This window comes from Saccostrea cucullata, unplaced genomic scaffold (genome assembly GCF_032062105.1).
Source record: "Saccostrea cucullata isolate Sc308-1 unplaced genomic scaffold, CSIRO_AGI_Scuc_v1 ctg2000, whole genome shotgun sequence".
Lineage (NCBI taxonomy): Eukaryota > Metazoa > Mollusca > Bivalvia > Ostreida > Ostreidae > Saccostrea > Saccostrea cuccullata.
In genome coordinates this window covers 180,222-203,024 of record NW_026925197.1, presented here as the reverse complement: position 1 = coordinate 203,024, position 22,803 = coordinate 180,222, and the positions used below count along the sequence as shown (strand labels likewise).

At 34.3% G+C, this 22,803-nt stretch overlaps 3 protein-coding genes across 3 annotated transcripts; all 3 read right to left on the bottom strand.

Moving 5' to 3' along the window:
- Nucleotides 1-832: 832 nt before the first annotated feature.
- Nucleotides 833-6,338, bottom strand: LOC134268324 (uncharacterized). The gene is made up of 4 exons (XM_062750570.1): nucleotides 6,249-6,338; nucleotides 3,972-4,150; nucleotides 3,635-3,754; nucleotides 833-1,134 (listed from the first exon to the last, which is right to left on the bottom strand). The coding sequence occupies exons 1-4, from the start codon at nucleotides 6,319-6,321 to the stop codon at nucleotides 1,075-1,077; spliced, it is 432 nt and encodes a 143-aa protein (XP_062606554.1). The 5' UTR covers nucleotides 6,322-6,338; the 3' UTR covers nucleotides 833-1,074.
- A 3,654-nt stretch (nucleotides 6,339-9,992) lies between these two features.
- On the bottom strand, nucleotides 9,993-10,586 carry LOC134268314 (E3 ubiquitin-protein ligase TRIM9-like). The gene has a single exon (XM_062750557.1). The coding sequence runs from the start codon at nucleotides 10,584-10,586 to the stop codon at nucleotides 9,993-9,995; it is 594 nt and encodes a 197-aa protein (XP_062606541.1).
- Nucleotides 10,587-10,754: 168 nt separating this feature from the next.
- LOC134268317 (ubiquitin carboxyl-terminal hydrolase 15-like) lies at nucleotides 10,755-22,612 on the bottom strand. The gene is made up of 7 exons (XM_062750559.1): nucleotides 22,497-22,612; nucleotides 18,882-19,009; nucleotides 18,226-18,335; nucleotides 12,363-12,507; nucleotides 12,001-12,208; nucleotides 10,923-10,997; nucleotides 10,755-10,810 (listed from the first exon to the last, which is right to left on the bottom strand). The coding sequence occupies exons 1-7, from the start codon at nucleotides 22,574-22,576 to the stop codon at nucleotides 10,765-10,767; spliced, it is 792 nt and encodes a 263-aa protein (XP_062606543.1). The 5' UTR covers nucleotides 22,577-22,612; the 3' UTR covers nucleotides 10,755-10,764.
- Between the last annotated feature and the right edge of the window lie 191 nt (nucleotides 22,613-22,803).

Sequence of the window (22,803 nt, the reverse complement as noted above, 5' to 3'; positions counted from 1 at the left end):
TTTTGGCCTATAGTGCACGAATTTGACCATGCTGCAACAAAGTTTGTATGTGTGTGTGGAGGTTGGGGGGGGCGGACTTTCATTGTAACCCCCGACCCCATCCCCGTTGCTACTTGCGTGCGACTGTAATGGTCAATGTTTTCTTTAAAAGAAGAAAAATTTGTGTTTGTTTATTACTAGTAATTACTTTCCGTAGAGTCATGATAGGATTGTGATATAAAGTCTTATCTCGATTTCAACGGAACTTGAAGAAATTAATGTCGATATATGCGGGGTATTTTGATACATGTATCAGAGTTGAAGATTTCAACGTAAAATGTGACTTATTTCATATCATGAATTCAATAGTCAGTGATATATATTTCACGCTCATTAAAGTTTTAAAGATTTTAAACATTTTCATAACTTTTGGGAAACATCCATAACCATTTGTCACATACTTTTTGCTCTTTCAGTGATATATTCTCAAGAGATGTAGCCATATATCTGATATTACACAGAAATTCGTACGTCTTTTTGCTTAATCTATATATTTTTTTTCCTTTTGGTTTATAAATATCTTCATTCATAATATCACTGTCGATGTAATATTGTTAATGTCTTAAACAAATGATGTAATGCTTTTGGGGAAAACTCTACAATATCTGTATTTAATTTCTTAACATATTGCAAAATAGGTTCCAGTGGGCTTTCATTCATTCATTTTATCGGAACAATTTCAGAAATTTGAAACAGTAGTAGTTTCTACCATACAATTCCTTTGAATGTATTTATTTGATCATTTTAAATTAGTTTTTGAAACAAAATTTATTTTAGCAAAATTTTCGTGACATCCCCATCATTCGTATTTTTTTTTCTTAGCATATTCTATTACTGTTATTTTAGTAAAAATATTCATCCAAGATTCTCAGAGATTTTTAGTGTGAAAAATTTTAAGTATCTGTATTAGGCTAGCAATCCGTATTTCCTCTATCGCTCTAATTTTTGTAATGCTTCAATTTGGGCGTTTGATAAGCCTGCTGAATTTGATATTTTGCTTGTACTAAATTGATGAAGCAAGATGAGGTTATTTCACTATTTCTTTCTGTACATTTTCCCTTTCATTGTAGCCTTGGACGTTACAGCTTCATAGGTCTGAAAAGCAACAAAACAAATCTATTATGATAATCGCTATTCTTGTTTTTGTTGAATTTTTTTTTTTAAATAATGCACATTTGCACGAGTATATAATAAATATTGTACATACAACGAATCTATTAGGAGTAACATTTGTTTAAAAAAAATTAAAATAGTTAAAGTGGGAAGCAAAACGCTGAAGACCCTGCGCTTTAAATTGATGCTGACAAATCTTTCCCTAGACACACAATAGCTATTAAGGATGACGTTTACTCAGGTTTCAGAAAAGAGACATGAAAATTTCTAAAGTATAGTATGTTCAATCAAAATTTGTTCTAAACTTAAAATAACCAAGTTTTAACTCAATATCAATTTAAAAATTTCATATTTCATTATTTGAAGTATATGTACAGGAACAAAAATCAATGTAATCAAAAAACAAGAGGCCCATGGGCCACATCGCTCACCTGAGAAACTTTGGCCAGACTCTTCTTTAACAGACACCCCCCCCCCCCATTTGTAATACAAATTGTGACCACGCCCTACCCCAGGGATCATGAATTGGACAGTTTAGAATCTACACTACCCTAAAGTTTCAGCTTTTCTGGCCCAATGGATCTTGAGAAGAAGATTTTCAAAGATTTTTCCATAAATATTTCAATGTAAAACTTGGATTCCCTATTTTGGCCCCGCCCTACCCCAGGGGGTCATGATTTGAACAATTCAGAATCTACACTACCCAAGGATCTTTTCACATAAGTTTCAGCTTTTCTGGCCCAGTGGTTCTTGAGAAGCCGATTTTTAAAGTTTTTCCTATATATTTCTATATAAAACTTGGATTCCTTATTGTAGCCCCGCCCTACCTCCGGGGGTCATGATTTGAACAATTTAAAAAATACACTACCCCAGGATGCTTCCACATAAGTTTCAGCTTTTCTGGCCCAGTGGTTCTCGAGTAGAAGATTTTAAAAGTTTTTTCCCTATATATTTCTATGCAAAACTTGGATTCCCTATTGTGGCCCCGCCCTACCCCCAGGGGTCATGATTTGAACAATTTAGAATCTACAATACCCCAGGATGCTTCCACATTAGTTTCAGCTTTTCTGGCCCAGTGGTTCTTGAGAAGAAGACTTTTAAAGATTTTTTCTATATATTTCTATGTAAAACTTGGATTCCCTATTGTGGCCCCGCCCTACCCCCGGGGGTCATGATTTGAACAATTTAGAATCTACAATACCCCAGGATGCTTCCACATTAGTTTCAGATTTTCTGGCCCAGTGGTTCTTGAAAAGAAGATTTTTTAATGATCACACCCTATTTTTGTAAATTATTCATTATCTCCCCTTGGAAGGGAACTTGGCCCTTGATTTCAAAAATTAAAATTCCTCTTCATCCAAGAATGCTTTGTACCAAGTTTGGTCAAAATTGGCCCAGTGGTTATTGAGAAGAAGTTGAAAATGTGAAAAGTTTACAGACGGACGGACGGACGGACGGACGGACGGACAGACAGACAGACAGACGGACGGACGGACGGACGACAGACAACGGGTGATCAGAAAAGCTCACTTGAGCTTTCAGCTCAGGTGAGCTAACAATATAGAGGAAATTCGAACTAAATTTTCAATTTTTCATTTTTGTCAAAATTTTGTATCATTTGCAATATTAATCACAATTTAAAGACTAAATGTAATTTAAGACATCATTTTGCAAATATTATATGTGTTAGAGTTCTTAAATTATTTCAAATAATTAAATGCCATGAAATAAAGAAATTCAAAAATATGAACAAAAACCATTCCAGACAACAAATCTAAATAATTTGATCATTGACCCATTATAATATTATTACCATGAAAATAAGGGCAACAGGAGTAACCTAAGGTTATAAATAGATTTGAGTTTTTATCAGTCAGATTTTTGTAATATTCAATTAAAAATGGGGGGAAAAACTAAATATGACAGAGGAAATTCGGACTATAATAATTATCAAGCTTTATATGGCCCAAACTCTAATCGTTTCTTTATATGAAGTGCAACGCTTTCCATTACTTTAATATTTCATTATTAAAAGAGTTCTCTTGCTTATAATATTTTGTGAGTGGAGAAAAAATTGGACATAGTGTAAAAAAAATTGAGGTATTTCCCGAGAAATACTCAGGGGCCACTAGCATGAAAAGTAGGTCATTGACCTAGTTATTTGAAATTGAAATTTAACACTAGAATCATAAGTGTACAATTTACAATAGGTGGTTTTTCGTTCTTATCAGTGGAATTTTTTAGTCTTCTGAGTAAAGGTATACCTTAAGCTCGAACATTATTCCCATGACAAATATTCTCTTTATACATGCATGGGAATATACACTTGATAGGTGAAGCCAGTAAAACATAATCAAACAATGACTTTTCTGACTACATATAATTATAACTACAACCGATCCTAACCCATGGTCAACTTCCATTCCCTGAAAAGGAAAATGGATAGACCCCTTTATAAAAACTTAAGATCACAAACACTTACAACATCCATAACGTCTCCATTGACTTTTCTGGTGATGATGAATTCCCGGTTTTTCCCATCTACGTTATTTGTGACCTCGTGTTCCTTTGTTTCACAGTCGCTAACCACAGTTAGGGTTATCTAAATTAATGGGATGTAAATGTCATGTCATGTTTGAACCAATGAATTCTAATTCTGCATTTGATAGAACTTTTATTTTAACTTCCTTTTGCCTATCTAGTTTTGATTTATTGCATTTAATATTCAATTTTCTATTTTTTTCAATTTCTAGTAAATTCGTATAATTTTGTTTCATATAGCCTTTTAGTCTTTGTTTAAGCAGAAAAAAAATGAATACCTTTAGATCGTAACCACCGGGGCCTTTTCCGTCGAATTCTTTTCCGACCTGGATGTCGTAGTTCATGGGATCGTCTGGGTACAGGGAGGTGGTCCACCTTATCTTCCAGTTATCGCCGTTTACATCATAGGTGGCCGTCGATCTTGCCCCCATGTACTTATCCTTGTATTCTCCTAGTCCTAAATTGAAAAAAAAATCTTAAAGGTTTAAGCATTCAAGGGAAGTGATTCTTTTTTATCTTATCAAGGATCCAAAGAAATTGTCAAATAAAAATTTGAAAAGGCGTCTCATTCGTATGTTTTCTTGTTTGTATTTAAACTTGATAGTGTTTCACACATTTTTTGCAAAGCCAAGGGATACCACTCGATTAAGGTTAATCCTATAGAATTAGTGTCAGCCCATATGAAAAAATACTATTAGAATTTAATCGGAGTATTCAGTTGACTACTAGTTGACGGTCAACTGACCGTCAATTGACGATTAGTTGAATTTTTGCCATGCAAATGAGGGAGCATTCAACTCATTTGCATAGAGTTGCCCATACGAAAATGTGTAGTTGACCGTCAACTAGTCGTCAACTGATAATGCGAAAACAGTTGACCACTAGGAGTTGACTTCTTTTCTGAAAAGCGTTCAACTGATTTGCATAAAACGGCCAGTTGACCATTAGTTGAATGCTAATACTTTGAAATTTCAAGCAAAACAAGAGTTGACCACTAGTTGAACACTCCGACTTGTTAGAAAATTTCTCCCACGCTACATTTATGTTGGGTTGAAAATTACATTATCATACATCGGGTTTGTTATACCATAATTACAACAACCAAGATTTGAATCAGTACATGTGTGTTTTCTGTAGAAGGTGGATATTTCAATTTGAAACATTATTGTCTTCGTGATGATTCAGCGTGTGAAATATCTTATGAAGTAATATTGTAAGTATAAAATTTAAAGATTTGTTTTACTAAATAACTTGTTATTTTTAAACAGGTATTAGGAATACAAAAAAATGTAGCCAGTATAAGTCCCTATTTTTGTATACTTTTTTAAATATTGAAAGAATTCTGAAAACTTGTCATGCATCAAGTGTTTTGTCGTGTTTCTTGTTGTGTTGGTAAAAATATACCATTGCTTTAGACTAATTCTATATATAACCTTTTTCTGCACAGAAAATGAAGAAGGCATGTAACAACTTATGAGAGTGTGCCAGCTCAATTCATTTACAATGCATTTAGATTTACATGTACATTTATGTCAATTTAGAAACTCCATTGTTTTGACGTTTCATATTTTCAAGAACACTGCTTGTCTTAGATTTCAAATCTCCCTCCATTTTTTTCAAATAATGCATGCAACCTACGTGCACTGACTGATGGAGTATTCAACTAGCGGTCAACTGCAAAGAAAATAGTGGAGTATTCAACTAGCGGTCAACTGCAAAGGAGATAGAGGAGTAATCAACTAGCGGTCAACTGTAAAGGAAATAGAGGAGTATTCAACTAGCGGTCAACTGCAAAAGAAATAGTGGAGTATTCAACTAGCGGTCAACTGCAAAAGAAATAGTGGAGTATTCAACTAGCGGTCAACTGCAAAGGAAATAGTGGAGTAATCAACTAGCGGTCAACTGTAAAGGAAATAGAGGAGTATTCAACTAGCGGTCAACTGCAAAGGAAATAGAGGAGTAATCAGCTAGCGGTCAACTGTAAAGGAAATAGAGGAGCATTCAACAGTGGTCCAGTCTATGCAAATGAGTTGATCGCTCCCTCATTTGCATGGCAAAAATTCAACTAATGGTCAATTGACGGTCAGTTGACCGTCAACTAGTAGTCAACTGAATACTCCGATTGAATTTTAATAGTATTTTTTCATATGGGTGACCACTGTTGAATGCTCCTATATATTCTTTGCAGTTGACCGCTAGTTTAATACTCCTCTTTTTCTTTTGCAGTTGACCGCTAGTTGAATACTCTTCTATTTTCTTAGCAGCTAGGTTATGGTTTGCAAGGAAAGGTTTCCAAATAAACTAAATGTTAGGACTTTTTTCTAAATGCAGAGAAAATCATCTTGCATTTTATAAATAAACCTATTCATGAATTATAATTATGTTACCATGTATCTATAAACATTTGTATAAAATGCCTTCATTATATAGAAATTGATCATATGTATATTCTTAATTTCTATCAGACAAAGACCAATTTCAAAGATAATGATAAAAATTAAAACAGATATTTGAACTCATATAACAATTAGGGCGTCATTACAATGTTTACTTACCTATTGCATCCATAAATGGTCCCATACTTGGGTCCGTTTCTCTTTCTTCCCATGTTCCACTGAATTGCGACATTTTGCAGGTATTTTGAAAAGGTGAACAACCGGTTGGTTTCACTGTCATTTAAAGCATCGGGAGGATTTTATTTTCATTGGTCGTCAGCGTTTGTTTGTTGATCGGAAGCTAAACGGAGGGTCGCTATTGGTCTCCAGATAACTCTGAATTCTAGTCTTTATCGATGCTAGAAATTTTAATAAAGAACTACTGTCTATCAATTGTAGTATATTTACATCCGCTGAATATTTTCTCCTTTATTTCTTAAGAAATCCCATTGCGTTAATCACTGCATGAACTATACATCAACAGTCGGCATGTCGTCTGATCTGATTTCTTGATCAGTGGCTGTTCCATCAATGTAACGTATAAAGACGTTCGCATCATTAATACAATAATTAATCTTTTTAATCCTGCTTTAAATGATTATTTAAACAGATATAAATATGAACAATAAAATGTCTTTCTTTGTTTGTTATTACTGGAATTAACGGTCGCAGCTATTGCAGAAAAAATTACATAACCCTTTTACGCGGGTTATGTATTTTTTCTGCAACAGCTGCTTCCGTTAGTTCCAGTAATAACAAACAAAGAAAGCATTTTATTGTTTAAATGAACATTCATTGGATATATATTATTTTATAGAGATCAAGATCTCAAAATGAGGTAAATTTGTCAATTGTGTCCCACCGCATTTGTGAAAATTGGATAGCAGATTTTCATTTGTCTCCGCTGGATTCACTGTGGAAATACGATATGCTATTTTGAGGTTGCACCACGTTGTCTTTCCATTGCTTACGAAAATATTGACGATTCAAAGTGTACAAACTCTGCTGTATACCTTCAGTTTTTATTTATTGCTAGTCCACGAACTTCTCTATAACCCAATATATAAATATTGGAGAAAATTTAGAGACCCCTCCTCCTCCTCAATAAATTTGTAATTAACAATATCCAATTATAATTGTTATTTAAACAGCATCATATGACCCGTTAAGCTCTTGAAATTATACATTGTTCATTAACTTAAACGTTATGTTTCTACGGTGTATAATTTTTTGTCCAAAATGATTGATTGCTTAATTTAATAGTGGTGCAGTTGTAATAAATGTTACCGATAAAAAAAAGCTTGAAAAAGTGTCAAGTGGAGATTTTCCTTGAAAAATAATCAGTCTTAAGAATTAAAATGAATTTTAACAATTGAAAAACATGTACAAGAAAGTAAAACTCATTTTATTAATTCAATGGTAAGGTTTAAAAAAATATTCTGATGACTAATCTATCCTATTCTCGCATCATTTCTCCAGAACATCTTCTGAGGAAATTATATTTTATAAATTTTCTGAGAGTTCCCGTCTGTGTTCATGTTCTAATCTGTCAGTCAAGATCAATGTTCCTGAGTAACATTATTATATCATGCATATTATTTCGCGTTATGTCGCGAAAGTAACGCGTTAATTCGCGAAAGTTTCGCATTTATTCGCGAAAGTTTCGCGTTATAATGCAAAGGTTTCGCGTTATAACGCGAAAGTTACGCGTATATTCGCGAAAGTTTCGCGTTATAACGCGAAAAATTTATTTTTTTTTACCTACGAAAATGAGCTCATTGGGCTTTCGTAGATTGATAAGACTTACAATGATAAAAAAGTAAAAAAGAGTCATGTTTATAGATTTTAGGTTTTAGGGAGTGTGATAGGTCATTGAATTATTATCAGAAGACAGGAAAGCTGAAAGAAGAGAGGTCGGAAGGAAACGTTTATCACGGTATCTGATGTTGTCAAAAAACAACGTGTATCTGTTATGTAAATGTATTTGGACACTGTCTTATTATATTGTTCAAGGAATTTTGACAAAGAACTTTGTTATGAAAAAAGTGAATGCACAATGGCTACCAAGAATTCAGTAAAGAACAGAAATTTGTGAACATATTCCGAGAATCTCACATAATTTTATTGGGAAGAGTTTTTAAGTATGACGGCGAGTATCCCTAGCAATACGTTATTTAGATGCGGCGAATACCAAATTCGCATATTGTATATAATTCTATATTTTTAAAAGTATTATTAACCTTGATTCAAAATTTTCAGGTCTGATTTGAAATAAATATAGCTTCCATCATATATAATTATGTTGTTGTACGTCAACTTGTAGCAATTTTATTCAATTTTATTAAAGTTGTGACATTACTTTTGGATCAACCCTCGTATTTCACGCTCATTCAAGTTTTTAAAGATTTTATACAGTTTTATAACTTTTTCAAATTACACCCATAACCACTTGTCACATACTTTTTGCTCTATCAGTGATGTATTCTCAAAAGATGCTGCCATATCGGACATCAGCCAGAAATTCGTACGTATTTTTGCTTAATCTATTGTATTTTTTTCTTCTGGTTTATAAATATCCTCATTCATAATATCATTGTCGATGTAATATTGTTAATTTCTTCAACATTGGGTATAATGCTTTTGGGAAAAGTCTATAATAGCTATATTTAATTTCTAAACATATTGCAATACAGGTTTGAGTGGGATTTCATTCATTTATTTCATCGGAACAATTTAAGAAAATTGAAACATAGTAATAAAATTTTTACCACATAATTCTCTTGAATGTATTTATTAAATTTTGATCATTTGTAAATTAGTTTTTGAAACAAATTTATTTTTAGCAATATTTTCGTGGCATCCCCATCCTCCGCATCCCCCTTATTTCCTTAGCATATTATTTTACTGTTAATTTAGTATAGAATTATTTAATTGATGTAGAAGGGTTGGGTCTCCCATGTTACCAGAATCTATATCCAATCAAAGTAATGTTATGTTCTTTTAGCTTGAACTTTAACCGGTTGTCTTTTTATTCGGAGATTTTTTTTGCTTGTCTCCTTAACCCCCCTTTTTTCACACACATTTTAAAATTGATAGTTCACTGTAGACTGGCTTTCGGTGTACATCAGTATGATTAACTATGGATTAAAATTAAAATGGCTAAATGCATTTTAAATTATGGTATATGTTTTTCAGTAAAAAAGTAGCGCTAATGTAATAAGAACGGTAATACTATGAGTGTATTCGATTAAGACAACCCGTGTCGCACTAGTTCAAGCTAAAAAAAAAACATGACATTTCTTTGATTGGATATAGATTCTGGTAACATGGGAGACCCAACTAATTAAATTAAATCTTCGCTAAAAATTCTGCTTATACAGTATGTTCATGTTTAACAACACCTGCATGTGAAGATTTCCAACAAATTGGCACTTTGAAAACCAAATTAGCATATTTAAATTTTTATTTCAGGATGTTTTACTTTTGGCACATAGAACTTTGTTGTATATTTCTATCTAATCCGTACAATGATTCTCACCACAGGTAAGATGGCCTCAAACCAGAAAACACAGAACAGGACCATGAGGACGGAGATACGTCTGCACTCTTCAGTGTTGGATCAATTTAAGGAACAACCTAAAAATAGGTGACCTGTAATCATGTAGACCAACCCCGAACCTGATGTAAATAAACATGTTTATAATATACTACAACTTTATTCCGTACAAGTATAGACAACATTTGCGAGACATTATGTAGACAAGTTCAAAATTTCCATTGAGTGAACAAAGATTATCGGCAATTGTCTCTAAACACATTATTCTTGCACACACAAGAATTCAAGAATTTAAATTCTGTTAAATATCAGTTTTCAGATTTTTGTTTTAGTTCAATTTCACCAAAACCCCCATCTATATCATCATTAGACAGTGAACCTGTTTTGAATATGTATTCATTCATGTCTGGAATCACTCCAGACAGATTTTGCAAATCTGAAATCTTGGAACTAAACTGAATGAGTCCACTGGGATTTTGACCATCCAGCAACTTGTCACAGTAGTCCACACTCTCTCTGGTTTTGGTAATTTGTTGATCGATTTTGTCCTTTTCAGCTTGTAACTGATTTTGATCCATTGTTTTTAGCTCCTTGATTTTCTGCCTTTGTTTTGTGACTGCTTTTTTCAGAGCTGCCATCATATCCTTTTCTCTGCTACTAACCTGGGACTCAAGAGTCTTGTAGATCCTCTCTCTGTCTTTGGATTTTGTATCAAGTTTTGTATTGAATTCTTTAAACTTTTGAATGATACTATTCATCTCATCCCTTTCCCTTCCAATGCATGCTTTCTGGGCATCAAAAACATCTGATATGTGTTCATAATCATGACCTTTGTGAAGGTTACTGGACAGGCACTTTGAACATAGTGGGACTTTACACTGCTTGCAGCACAACTCACACATGGTGTGTTCATGGCTTTGACAATACAACAATGGTCCCCGCAATTTTCTATTTTTATACTCCACCACATCATGCCCATATTTGGATTTTTTCAGAAGGTGTAGACCTGCACAGTTTGCACAAAGATTTTCTGAGCAAATATTACAGAATAATTGGGATGGTTTTTCACAAGCATTCTGATCACATGTAACTAACTCTTGTGCCTGTACTTCTATGCTGGCGATGTCTGTTTTACTAAAATTATAGAAATTTGTGCATATAATAATTTTTAAAAAAATTTAAAACTCTGGGTGAAGGTTCCCTATTGTTGCATAAAAAGATTGATCTGAAAGTGGCACAATTTGTACCTGACTTGGTTTTTCCTTTCCTTTTCTTCATTAATTCTTTGTCTCCTTTGTGCAGTTACCTTAAATCTGCAGAGTAAATTTACAGACATGAATATAACTTAACTTCTGTATTCACAGAAGAATGTTGTACTGAATTTAAAATTTAAACAAGAGGCCCATGGGCCACATCGTTCACCTGAGCACTGTGGCTAGGGAAAAAAGTAGAAATCAGTTTATTATTGAAAAGTTTAAACCCAAAAGTGGTCCCAACCAATCCTGAACGGGGAGAGGGTATGATATGAATAAACTTGATTATACACTAACTAGAAATGCTCGAATATTTCTTTGACTGCCACATGTGGCTTCATTGCCCTTTGCATTGGAACTTACATTGTGCCCCCCCCCCAACACACACACATCTCTGTCCAACTAAAATATGACCAATCATAGCTTTGCTGTCCTTGAAATGTTTTTCCTATATTATTCCTATGTAAAACCTTGAAGGGACATCGTGGTCTGCCCTATCCCCAGGGGTCATGGCTTGAACAAAACTTGAATCTACACTGCCTGAGAATGCTTCTTATAAATATGACTAATCATGGCCTTGCTACTCTTGAAAGGGAGATTTTTAAAGAATTTTTCTATATATTTCTTTGTAAAACTTTGAATGGCCACTGTGGCACTGCCCTACCCCCAGGGGTCATGATTTGAACAAATTTGAATCTATGTTACCCAAGGATGTTTCCAATAAGTTTCATCTTTCTGGCACAGTGGTTCTTGAGAAGATTTTAAAAACATGCCACCAAATTTTCATTATTTCTGAATTATCTCCCCTTGAATAAGGGTGTGGCCCTTCATTTGAACAAACCTAAATTCCATTACATGTACCCAAGGTTTTGTGGCAAGTTTGGTTGAAATTGGACCAGTGGTATGTTCTAGAGAAGAGGTCGAAAATGTGAAAAGTTTACAGATAATGAGACAGATGAACAGCTAGACAGACAGACAGATGGACTCTGGACAAAATATGATCAGAAAAGCTCACTTAAGCTTTCAGTTCAGGTGAGCTAAAAATTGAAAAACATGATTATACCCCTCTTCAGATCCACCTCTTGGCCAGGAACCATTTTTGTTTCTGGTTTCTATGACAATGACTTGTCCAGCATACAGTCCTGCTTCCTGTAGAGTCTGTTCAGGTTTACTGAGATGTTCATAAGTGTTACTCATATATTTGTTCCATATACGAACTTCTTCATCATCAGATAATCCAAATTCCTCTCTCATTGCTAGTTCAAGTGACTCTGGAAAACCCCCAGCTAAAAATTATGTTTAACACAGACAAGGACTGCAACAGTAATTAGAAATAAAATGTTAATGATTTGAAAAAATGAATAATTGTAATTTCAAATTAATGATATAATGTCACAATTCCCTAAGAAGATGCATCATACCAACCTACTGTGTCGACTCTGCTAAACTCTTTATTAATGCATTCTTGCTGATCAGTAGCTTTTTTTAAGTAGAGGTGCAATCTGTAAACTTCCACTTTACAATGCTTTTTAAACATCCCCTGCTCAATCACTTCTCTTTGAAGTATAAACTGTAAAAAGACATTTTTGATGGATGGGAAGTTTTCTTTATGCCCATCATCTGAACTTCCATTATAACAACAGGTCAATGGGCCACATTGCTCACCTGAGTAACTACCCAGATAGCAGACTGTTATTGGACCTTTGTTGGGCCAACAATGCTCCTTATGTTGGGCCACCGTTTGTATTCAACATTGGGCCATCGGTAATTTGCTCATCGGCCCTTAATCAAACCAACGTGTTGGCTTATTGTTGGGCCAATGTAACAGTTAATATTGGGCCACTGTTGGGCCAATGTATTATTTCAATATTGGGCAAACGTCATTTTTGTACAGTTGGGCCATTGTAAGCAGTTAATGTTGGGCCAACGGTAATTTGCTCATCGGCCCTTAATCAAACCAACTTGTTGGCTTATTGTTGGGCCAGTGTAACAGTTAATATTGGGCCACTGTCGGGCCAATGTATTTTTTCAATGTTGGGCAAACGTCATTTTTGTACATTTGGGCCACCGTTTGTATTCAACATTGGGCCATCGGTAATTTGCTCATCGGCCCTTAATCAGACCAACTTGTTGGCTTATTGCTGGACCAACGAACGGATATTATTGAGCCATTGTTGGGCCAACGTTGGTTTGTATCTTATTGGCTCTCCATCATGACAACTCATTTGCTCTTCACTGGTTGGCCATTTGTCCTCAAAATTGACAAACAAATACATATATTAAGGTTATACTAGTTTTGTAGTACAGTTTAATGGTAAAAGCCCTTTAATACTTTCTATATATGCTAGATTAATAGTTTAATACATATTCTCAATATATATCTAATAGCATTGATTAAAAAACTGAGGAAAAAGAAATCAAAATATAAAATTAAATTATAACATACTAGTATTTTATTGCTCAGTGCATGAAGAAAACATTAATAAAGAAATAAAAGTTGATGCTCACTTCGAGTGATACATGTAGGGTTACATGACTTTATACTCCCTCTCTGATGTAAATTTATGCACAAGTTCAGTAAATTGCAGGTATCAATAAGCAGGTCCAACGAATAAACAAAGCCCCCTGTTCTTAAAATAATACTAAAATGAATCCCGTCATTTTGTTTACTTACACAAAAAAATGTTTCTGGCATCTGCATCGTGTTTGTAACCGACAAACAGACACAGAAAAGGGTAGAACTACAGGTTTGTCACAGTATATAACAGAAAAAAGCTAGGCACTGCCACTTTCCATCTGATCCCTCTCTTAAGTCTTCTCTTCTCTCTCCCGAGTCTCCTCCTCCCCCTTCTTTTCTTCTCTGTCCGTTTCTTCCTCCCCCATCCCTGTCCTTGGCATACCTTAGCTATTCTTTGATTGTGTTCTGAATGTCTTTTTAGAATCTCCAGTAGCACTAAAATTGTAGTATTTGGTACTTAATACATTTGTTACTTTTCTCAGTAAAGAGTAAACATACGATTAAATTTACAAGTATATCACTATATGTTTAAGGTGTCAATTAAGGAATAACAGTCTTTTTTTGTTTTATGGTGTGATTAAGTGGTTAGCTTGCATGATGAAGGCATTTATGCATAACATTTCTACGCTTGATCATCATCATCATCACAACGATTTTGATTCAATGTTGCCCCATATAAAATACATGTATAGAAAAGTCGTTACACTGAACAAATTTTAATTGAAAGAACCCAATTTATGTTTAGTACTGAATAAATTTAGTTTTAACTTCAACAAGTTCAACATTTTCAAAATGTTTGATCATGTGCTCGACGTTAAGTGTATATAAGTAAATTAAGTGGTAGACTTCGGAAATGTATTTTACTAGTTACACATTTCAATCTAAATAAGGGGCAAATTATTTATTGTTTTAACTGTATTAAAACACATTTGTTATTTTATACTTTAATTTATTTTTCTTGTATAAAAACAAAACATTTAATCACTGATAATTTATTTTGTTTTGATAAATTATAAGAATTTTAACAAGCCTTGTAAATTCATTTTAGCTAGCTTGTACTTTCAAGTAGGATTGGTTGTAGATTTATTTTTGATTGTAGAGACGATCAGATTTGTTAATATACAGATTTGTAACAATTGAATGTTTATACACATTGGCCCAATGTTGGTCCAAAATATCGGGCCAACATTGGGCCAAGGAGCAAAATGACACTGGACCAACGTCATTTGCCAACATCGGCCCAATGTTCCAATTGACGTTTGTCAAACAATGTCGCATTCATTGGGCCAATGTTGGCGCAACGTTGGGCCAATATCTGTAGAAATAACACTCTACACTGGGCCAACGTTGGCCCAAAATATCGGGCCAACATTGGGCCGATGAGCAAACTTAAATTGGGTCAATGTCATTTGCCAACATTGGCCCGATGTAACTGATTACATTGGCCCAACGTTGGCCCAATGTTAGCATGCCATCTGGGGTACAGTGTTGACCCAACAGCACCTGGCCTCTGCACTTCCCCGTGTCTGCTTTACGCAGATTTGTACATGATATCGTTTAAAAACTAAACGTTAATTCAGCTGTGCCGAGGCAAACATATTATAAATACTTACAAAGTGGATGCAGATATGCAAGGTATCAGTCTCATTACGCTCGCTCGTGTCAGATTAAAAATGGCGCGGATATTACAAGTAGCCCGGTTGTTGTCTACCCCTGATGCTCAGTCAGATTCATGGTATATTGGGCCAACGTTGGGCCGATGCCAATCCCCAAACAAATATTTTCTCTCATGGTAATAATTTTATGATATAATGCAAACAGTTAGCCCAACATTAGCGCACCATTATACATAACCTGCTATCGATATTCCATGTTGGGCCATTGTTGGCCCAATAAAGGTAACCCAACATAGATAATACAACCATAATGTAAGATTGGGCTAACGATGTTCTGCTATCTGGTTTATTACAAATAAAAATAATCATAAACATAATTCAAAAAATAGAATAAAACACTCTTTGGTGCTGTGATCACTTACGTGCAAAGTTAAAATGTTGAAAATATCATATCTAAACAAGAGCAGTCATCCAATGATAAGCATGGACATAGAAAGTCCTCTTAATTATTTCAGAATGTGCCAACGTTGTCCCAACGTAAAGCTCAGCAGCTTCTTATAAAATTGACACCATCAATTAATTGGCAGTATAATAATTGGGCCTACGTTAGCCCTATATAAATATCCCATCTTTTAAACACCTAAACAAAATAACACTTGTGTGTATTACAAACATTGTGCCAATGTTGAGCCAACATACTACTACCAACTTGATAGGACACGTTCTTTAAGGGTGTATTAGAAACAATGAGCCAACGTTAGACCAACATAATACCATCAACTTGATAAGACATTTTCTTTAAGGGTGTATTAGAAACATTGGGCCAACGTTGGGCCAACAAACTACTTGAACTTGATAAGGCACTTTCTTAAAGGGTGTATTACAAACAATGGGCCAACGTTGGGCCAACATAATACTACCAACTTGATCAGACATTTTCTTTAAGGGTGTATTACTAACAATGGGCCAACGTTGGGCCAACATATTACTACCAACTTGATAAGACACATTCTTTAAGAGTGTATTACAAACATCGGGCCAACGTTGGGCCAACATACTACTACCAACTTGTAAATACACTTTTCTTTAAGGGTGTATTATAAACATTGGTCCAACGTTGGACCAACACCAGGATCCTTCCTTCCTTGGGAACTAAAGTGAATGGAAGTTGCTTACGTTGGACCAACGTTGGGCCAACATAGGAATTCTGTCATGGTCAAGAAGGTTGACTTGGTAACATTGGTCCAACGTTGGCCCAACGTTATTTCCCCAACGCCAACCATACAACCCTTTACAAATGTTGGCCCAACATAGTCATGCTATCTGGGTAATAGCCATTTTAGATTTTCTACATGTTCTTTCATTCCTGTGTAACAATTTGATTGCTCATTGTAATAATTTTAAACTGTAATGCAATATAAACTAATTCCATGTTTTTTGTCCTTATTGTTTTCCAAATACAGTGAATTTACACTTACCTACCCTTAATTGAACATTATATATGCATGAAACCATTGAAAAGTGTAGCTAACAGTTTTAGAATGGGTCTAAAATAAGACTAGATGATTAACAATATCATGTATTTAACAAGTATATACTGACAAAACGTCAGATATACTCAAGCTGTAGAAAGTCAATTAAGAAGTATCATTATATCCTAAAATGGTTTTAAGATGAGGGCTATATATTGAGTTCAATACTCTGTTGAATAAACTACATGACTGTATACATGAAACAACATTCATATATTGAATTTTATCAGAAAAAAACATTATTAATCGTACTTAATTACTTTTTAAGATGAATTTACGTGACACACTTCCAGGAATATTTTATAGAGCATAGTAACGTTTCCGTTTCTTAATGAAATATTTTTTATGTAGACATTTAGTATACATGTACTTCAAACTATATACGTTTTTGTATTTTTTGCTTAATGACGTACATCTCATTCAATACATACATCAATTAAGATAGCTTGCTAAAAGCCTGTAGAAAAGTTTTTCAAAGTGAAAAGGGGGGGATGGGGCTACAGGCTACAAAAAATCCACGTGACTACGGGTTCATCCATCGTTGCAAACCACGGACAAAATGTACGATCCTCTCCTACTGCGGACCGTGGCTTGAGACGATGGGGTTCATCTATCTGAGCGGCATGTCCAATGCATATTCGGTACGAACCAAAAGAAGTATATAATTTCCGGTAACAAAGCTTAATACGAGAATTTAACATTGATTTTGTGCTTTTATTTTACTGTCTCTCAAATTACACATCATTTGCAGGCCCGTGAAAAGCAATTTCAGTTGGGGGGGGGGGGGTACAGCCATACATTTTCTGGCCATACATTGTAGAATTTGTTAACGATGGGGTAACCTGCGTCACCTTTCAGAGTCTGCAGTGGACTCGTCCAAGGATGCTTTGTCGGCGACTGTAAAAAGTTACCTGAGATTCATACGCAAAGGAAAACGTGAAATCTCTGTATAGAAACTGTTGCGGCTGCGACGCTTCCCTCATTGTTCATTCGCCATAGAAAATAATCCGCTATTTAACACTTAATATCTTTGAATATACAGACGTTTTCAAGATAAGCTTCATTTTTGTTTCTAGAAATATTTTTATATACAAAAATAATATATTTTTGTAATTTTAAACTGAGTAATTCGATGACCTAGCATCGTTTTAGATAACTCAAGCCCCTCTAGGGCTTGAGTAAAAAATATGAGATCATTATTTTCCATCTCCCTATTTATTTTGTATGGCACAAGTAATCGATAATTACTAACGGAAGTGTAAAATGTATTAACAATATGAGCCTGTCTTATTAACTTAATCCCCCCTCCAAAAAATATCAAAAATCAATTTCTAGGTGAGACCTTTCCCATTTGACAAAGCTAGATCATCAGCACACAAAGATGCAGCCATAATTTTAATAAATTTGTATTGCTTTACAATTACATGTAGGCATTGGATAATTTGTTGATCCTTTGTGTTTTGTGGAAGCATATATCAAGATGTATTATAGCTAGGGGACAAACTATGATCAGGAATGTCATCTTTAGAGCAAAAAATGGTGATTTAAAATTTCAGTTCAGCAATTTATTAGAAACCTGAGACCAACTCAACAGAACATCAGATTATGTGACCTATTAATACCTTGTCACTTTTAAGTACTCCATACTTCTGTTGCAGAAAATTCCAAGCATCCTTGGGCAGAAGAATATAATCCAATTCATCTATCAAATGGTCTTTCAGGACACTGTCATCTGGAAATTGAAAAGAGAAATGTATATTATACAATGTGTAATATCATATTTTACACAAATTTTTTTTCTCTTTAGAAATTATCAGAAAACTTAATAACTTTGGAATATATTTGTCAAACTTAAATGACTAAAAACAAGATTCCTTGATCTGCTCACATATGATCTTTTAATACAAATATACCTTTGTGTAGTGATCATACTACAGTCAAACTTTGTTATCTCGAACCTGATGGGACTGCAAGAGAAAAAACTTCGAAAATACATGTATCTGAGGATTTGAAATATCGAGGGTTAAATGTGATGACAATATAAGGTTGGGACTTCCAAATCACTATGACATAATTATTCCATCACATTCGAGATATCAGAGTTTGAGATACTGAAGTTTATAACTGTATATGCTGCCATCAAAGAATTCAATTTTATTAGAATAAATAAATACTCTATGTATTTGCATGTTTTTACCATACAGATAAAAATTTTGTATTATAAACTTATTATAGAATCAATTTATTCAATTTCCCCCCAAATTTCTTTCTTTTATACCTGTTATTAAAGGTGAATTGTCAATAGGGCCTGGATATTCATCAGAGTCCCCCTTGCTTGCTAGATCCCACTGGTCAAAGCCAACATATTTTTTCCACTTTTTAAACCAAGCTGCATCAACTAGATACCTATAATCATGATACTTTAATTGCAAGACATCTTAATCAAAATCAGTTCAATGCTGTGGGAACAAAAATGCAATATAATTACTAATTATTGTATGCAGACTGTCCTTAAAACTCACTGCATACAAATCAAAGACAAAAAAGACTGTAGTGTGATCATTTATGCAAAATCTTTGAAAAGTTAATTAATGCAATTAAGTAAACACTTCTGAAGTGAATGTGCTCATATCTGGTGCAGATGTGCATTCCATGTGACTAGTGACTATATATATAGCCCTTAATTTCTTTGAGTATCAACTTATTTGACCTCTTGCTCCTTCGGCCTATAAAAGTTATAATAACTTAATTGGTTCTCAGGCCTGCCTGCATTTTATTCAATGCATTAATTTCATTATCCATTTTTATCCTCAAATGAATAAAATAAAATTTTTCTCATCCAGCAAAAGACACAAAGACTCAATGAAATTGCTAGACAAACTGGCCTAGCTCAGAATAAATACATGTATCGAGGACACGTAAGTGATAAAGCTCAACTCCTGACAATTAATAGAGGCAGTTTAGATTGCTGGGCAAGACCAGGCCCCGAAACCATAAACTGAGAACAGACTTAAGTCAAAATTTCAAATCGATATAACTTTCGAAATAATTTTGATAGTAAAATAAAACTTTTAATTAACATTAAATGTTTGAATTGATGTATTTTACACAGTTGCAAACTTATAAGCTAATATATCAAATGGAACTGAAGATATTAAAAATTTAAATTTTGACTTAAGTCTATTCTCAGTTTATGGTTTTGGGGCCAGGAGGATGAAGAAACATTTACTTACCTTGGAGGTGTGATATTAACAACAAAGGAAGGAGCTGATGAAGACATTACCAACAGACTGAGAAAAGCTAAAGTCAGCTCTGCGCAATTTGGAAGGCCCAGAAAAATCTGGGGCTCATCAAAATTTTCAATCCAAATAAAAGGAAAGTAATTTAACAGCTTGGCCCTGTCAGTTCTAATGTATGGAAGTGAAACATGGAAAACAACAGAGGGAAACAAAAGGAAAATTGACACCTTCCAGAACAGATGCCTTAAGAAAGATCCTAGCTGTGAGTATAATTTAAGATTATGGCCTGAAAAAGTGTCAAATGAAGAACTCCATCAAGAACAAAAGTATAGCTAGAGCAAGTGAAATAATAACCTTCAGGAAGTGGAATTGGATTGACCACGTATTGAGGATGGATAACACCAGGATATGCATTAACATTGCATCCAAATGAAAAGAGATCAATATATCGATTGAAAAGTAGGCCAGCCAAAAACAACCTGGAGGAGGACCACAGAGCAAGAGAGGAAAAGCTGGACAGCAGCGAGGGCAACAGCTAAAGACAGAGGCAAGTGGAGGCAGTACGTGTATGTGCCTATGTGCCAGCAGGCATGAGGTGAGGTGAGGTCAATGCCCATATGTTGCCAAAAAAATTTTTGACCACATTTTGCCAAGATCAAGTTAATTAAGTTATAATGGCACTGATTTCAGTGAAGATTCATGCTTGAGGGAATTTTGAATATACTTCCATGGTACAAAGTTGGGGGTTCTGAAGGTTTAATTTCCATGCTAGCTAGAACTTGATCAATAACACTATCAATTTGACACAAATCCCTCAACCTCAGAACTCGGACGTCAGCATTAGGTTTGCAGATTTCATTTAAAGTGTCGGTAAACCACAGACTGATAAATTTGACAATTAATGTTTAATAAAATCCTAAATGCTATTTATAGTGCTGAAACACTTAGATTATAGTTGTTATGTATACAATTGACTAAGTGCTCGGTTCTGTAAGTTTATATAAATTAACACATCTCATTTTTAGGATACATCGTTTCACTGCACGAATCATTGGGATGGAGAAGTAATGCAAGTGAAAAGAGAAAGAAGCAGAAAATAAATTACCGGTATGTTGTTTTCTATGCTTGCACTTTTGATTAAAAATTAAGTTTTGAAATTATATCTTTAAAAAAAATCCTGCATCTGTTTTTAATTAATGAGAAAAAAAAGTCTCCCTCCCGCATTTATATTCTTGAGAAAACCGGCCTGAGAACCATGTTATTAAATTTTTTTGGCCATTATAACCCTTGAATTTGACCTACTTCTGCAAAAATTTAACAAACTTTATCCTTGCATATATAACTTTCAAACAGTTCAGGTGCTAGGACTTTCATACTTCACTTATGTATTTATTATAAAAAATTCAAAGAATTGTGGTCCCCCGCTTTCGGTGTTCTTGTGGGTGAGATGTCAAATATGAACGCCCTATCATATGTCATTTAGAAATTATCGACAAAGTTGAATTTTTTAAAGAATAAGGTCAATCGTAAAGGCCAAGGTCCATGAGTCAGAAATCACAGCATCCTCTGAAATATTTTGTCATTCGTGTAGGTAATTATGCATATGCCAAATATGAAAGCCTTATCTCTTCTCAATCAAAAGTTTAAAAACTGGGCCAAACTCCAAAGTCAAGGTCAGAGGGTCAACGTACTTGTTATCCAATGAAAGGATTTCTCACAAGGATTTAATACATATGTGATGAAGTATGAAAGCCATAGCCCTTGCCGTTTGAAAGTTATGGCCAAGGTTAAAGTTTTTTTCATAAGTATGGAAATCTCCAAGGTCAAAAGGTCAAAGTTGTTGATATATCCTAGTTTCAACCGTTCAAAAGTTATGGCCAAAGTAAGTTAAAATTTTTTGTATAAAAGTGGGTCAAATCCTTAGGCCAAGGTCAAAAGGTCATTTTTGGTGGTACCCAAAGAAAGCTCTTGTCACAAGGAATACACATGTGAAATATAAAAGTCATAGCTCCACTAAATCAAAAGTTATGGGCAAGGTTAAAGTTTTTGTGACGGACAGACAAACTGACAGACAGACGAATGAGATTTAATATCCCCTCGCTTTTGCAAAAGTGGGGGACAACAAGACCTTCACTAGGGTATAGATATTTTTTTTACCTCTGACCTTGACCTTAGAGTTTGACCCACTTTTGGCCATAACTTTGAAAAAATTTTAATGAACTATCGAGTTTTAAGTTTAAGGGTCATGAGTATGGTAGCCATGGTAATAACAAGCCAAAATGTCAAGCAATACATGTGCAAAATATGAAATCCAATTATCTTTTGCATCTCCTCAGACAGATGGACAGAAACTGGGGTAAACAATATGGTAATGTGATCCCTGCTTGATCACTTGATCAGTGTCTCTCTGCTCTGTGGATGAACAACTCGTTTACATTCCTCAATAATTTTATTATTGGTGGCATTGAGCATTCAATCTATGAAATATCTTTCTTCAAGCGGAAAATATTTTTTCAATTAAAATTTACGATTTATAACACTTCTGATGTACCATATATATATATACGTCCGACAAAAATGAAAGTAATTTTTTTCATAATTAAATAAAGGTTACAGATTTGTTGATTTTAATGTTAATTAATCACGAACATTACCAGTAATCCCCTCTTCTCAACTCCGTTTTTAAAAAGTCCCTGATTTTCTCACATTCTTCGTCTATGTTGTCAGAAAACATGTCCAAAATTCATTTGATCATCTGATAGATCAGAGTCTAGGGAAAGCAGTATCTGAAATAAATATAGATTTTAATGATTTCGTTCGGATTAGATCAATGTGGATAAATACCTCGAGTTTTCAAAATGTAAATACAATAAAAAAAAAAATTCAATAATAAAGACACTACTTTGTAAAGCTTGAACAGACGGATTCAGATGGGGTTAAAGTAAGTACAGGCACCTGACG

Excerpts from the sequence above, each read along its gene's own strand:
- LOC134268324 (XM_062750570.1), bottom strand. The coding sequence starts at position 6,321 with ATGTCGCAATTCAGTGGAACATGGGAAGAAAGAGAAACGGACCCAAGT. Across the intron at positions 3,755-3,971 it reads CCGGTGGTTACGATCTAAAG|ATAACCCTAACTGTGGTTAG; the intron begins GTATTCATTTTT and ends CCATTAATTTAG. Across the intron at positions 1,135-3,634 it reads ATGGAGACGTTATGGATGTT|ACCTATGAAGCTGTAACGTC; the intron begins GTAAGTGTTTGT and ends GTTGCTTTTCAG.
- LOC134268314 (XM_062750557.1), bottom strand. The coding sequence starts at position 10,586 with ATGTGTGAGTTGTGCTGCAAGCAGTGTAAAGTCCCACTATGTTCAAAG.
- LOC134268317 (XM_062750559.1), bottom strand. The coding sequence starts at position 22,576 with ATGTTTTCTGACAACATAGACGAAGAATGTGAGAAAATCAGGGACTTT. Across the intron at positions 19,010-22,496 it reads TTGAGAAGAGGGGATTACTG|GTATCTAGTTGATGCAGCTT; the intron begins GTAATGTTCGTG and ends TCATGATTATAG. Across the intron at positions 10,998-12,000 it reads AGAGGTGGATCTGAAGAGGG|ATTTAAGGTAACTGCACAAA; the intron begins GTATAATCATGT and ends TTTACTCTGCAG.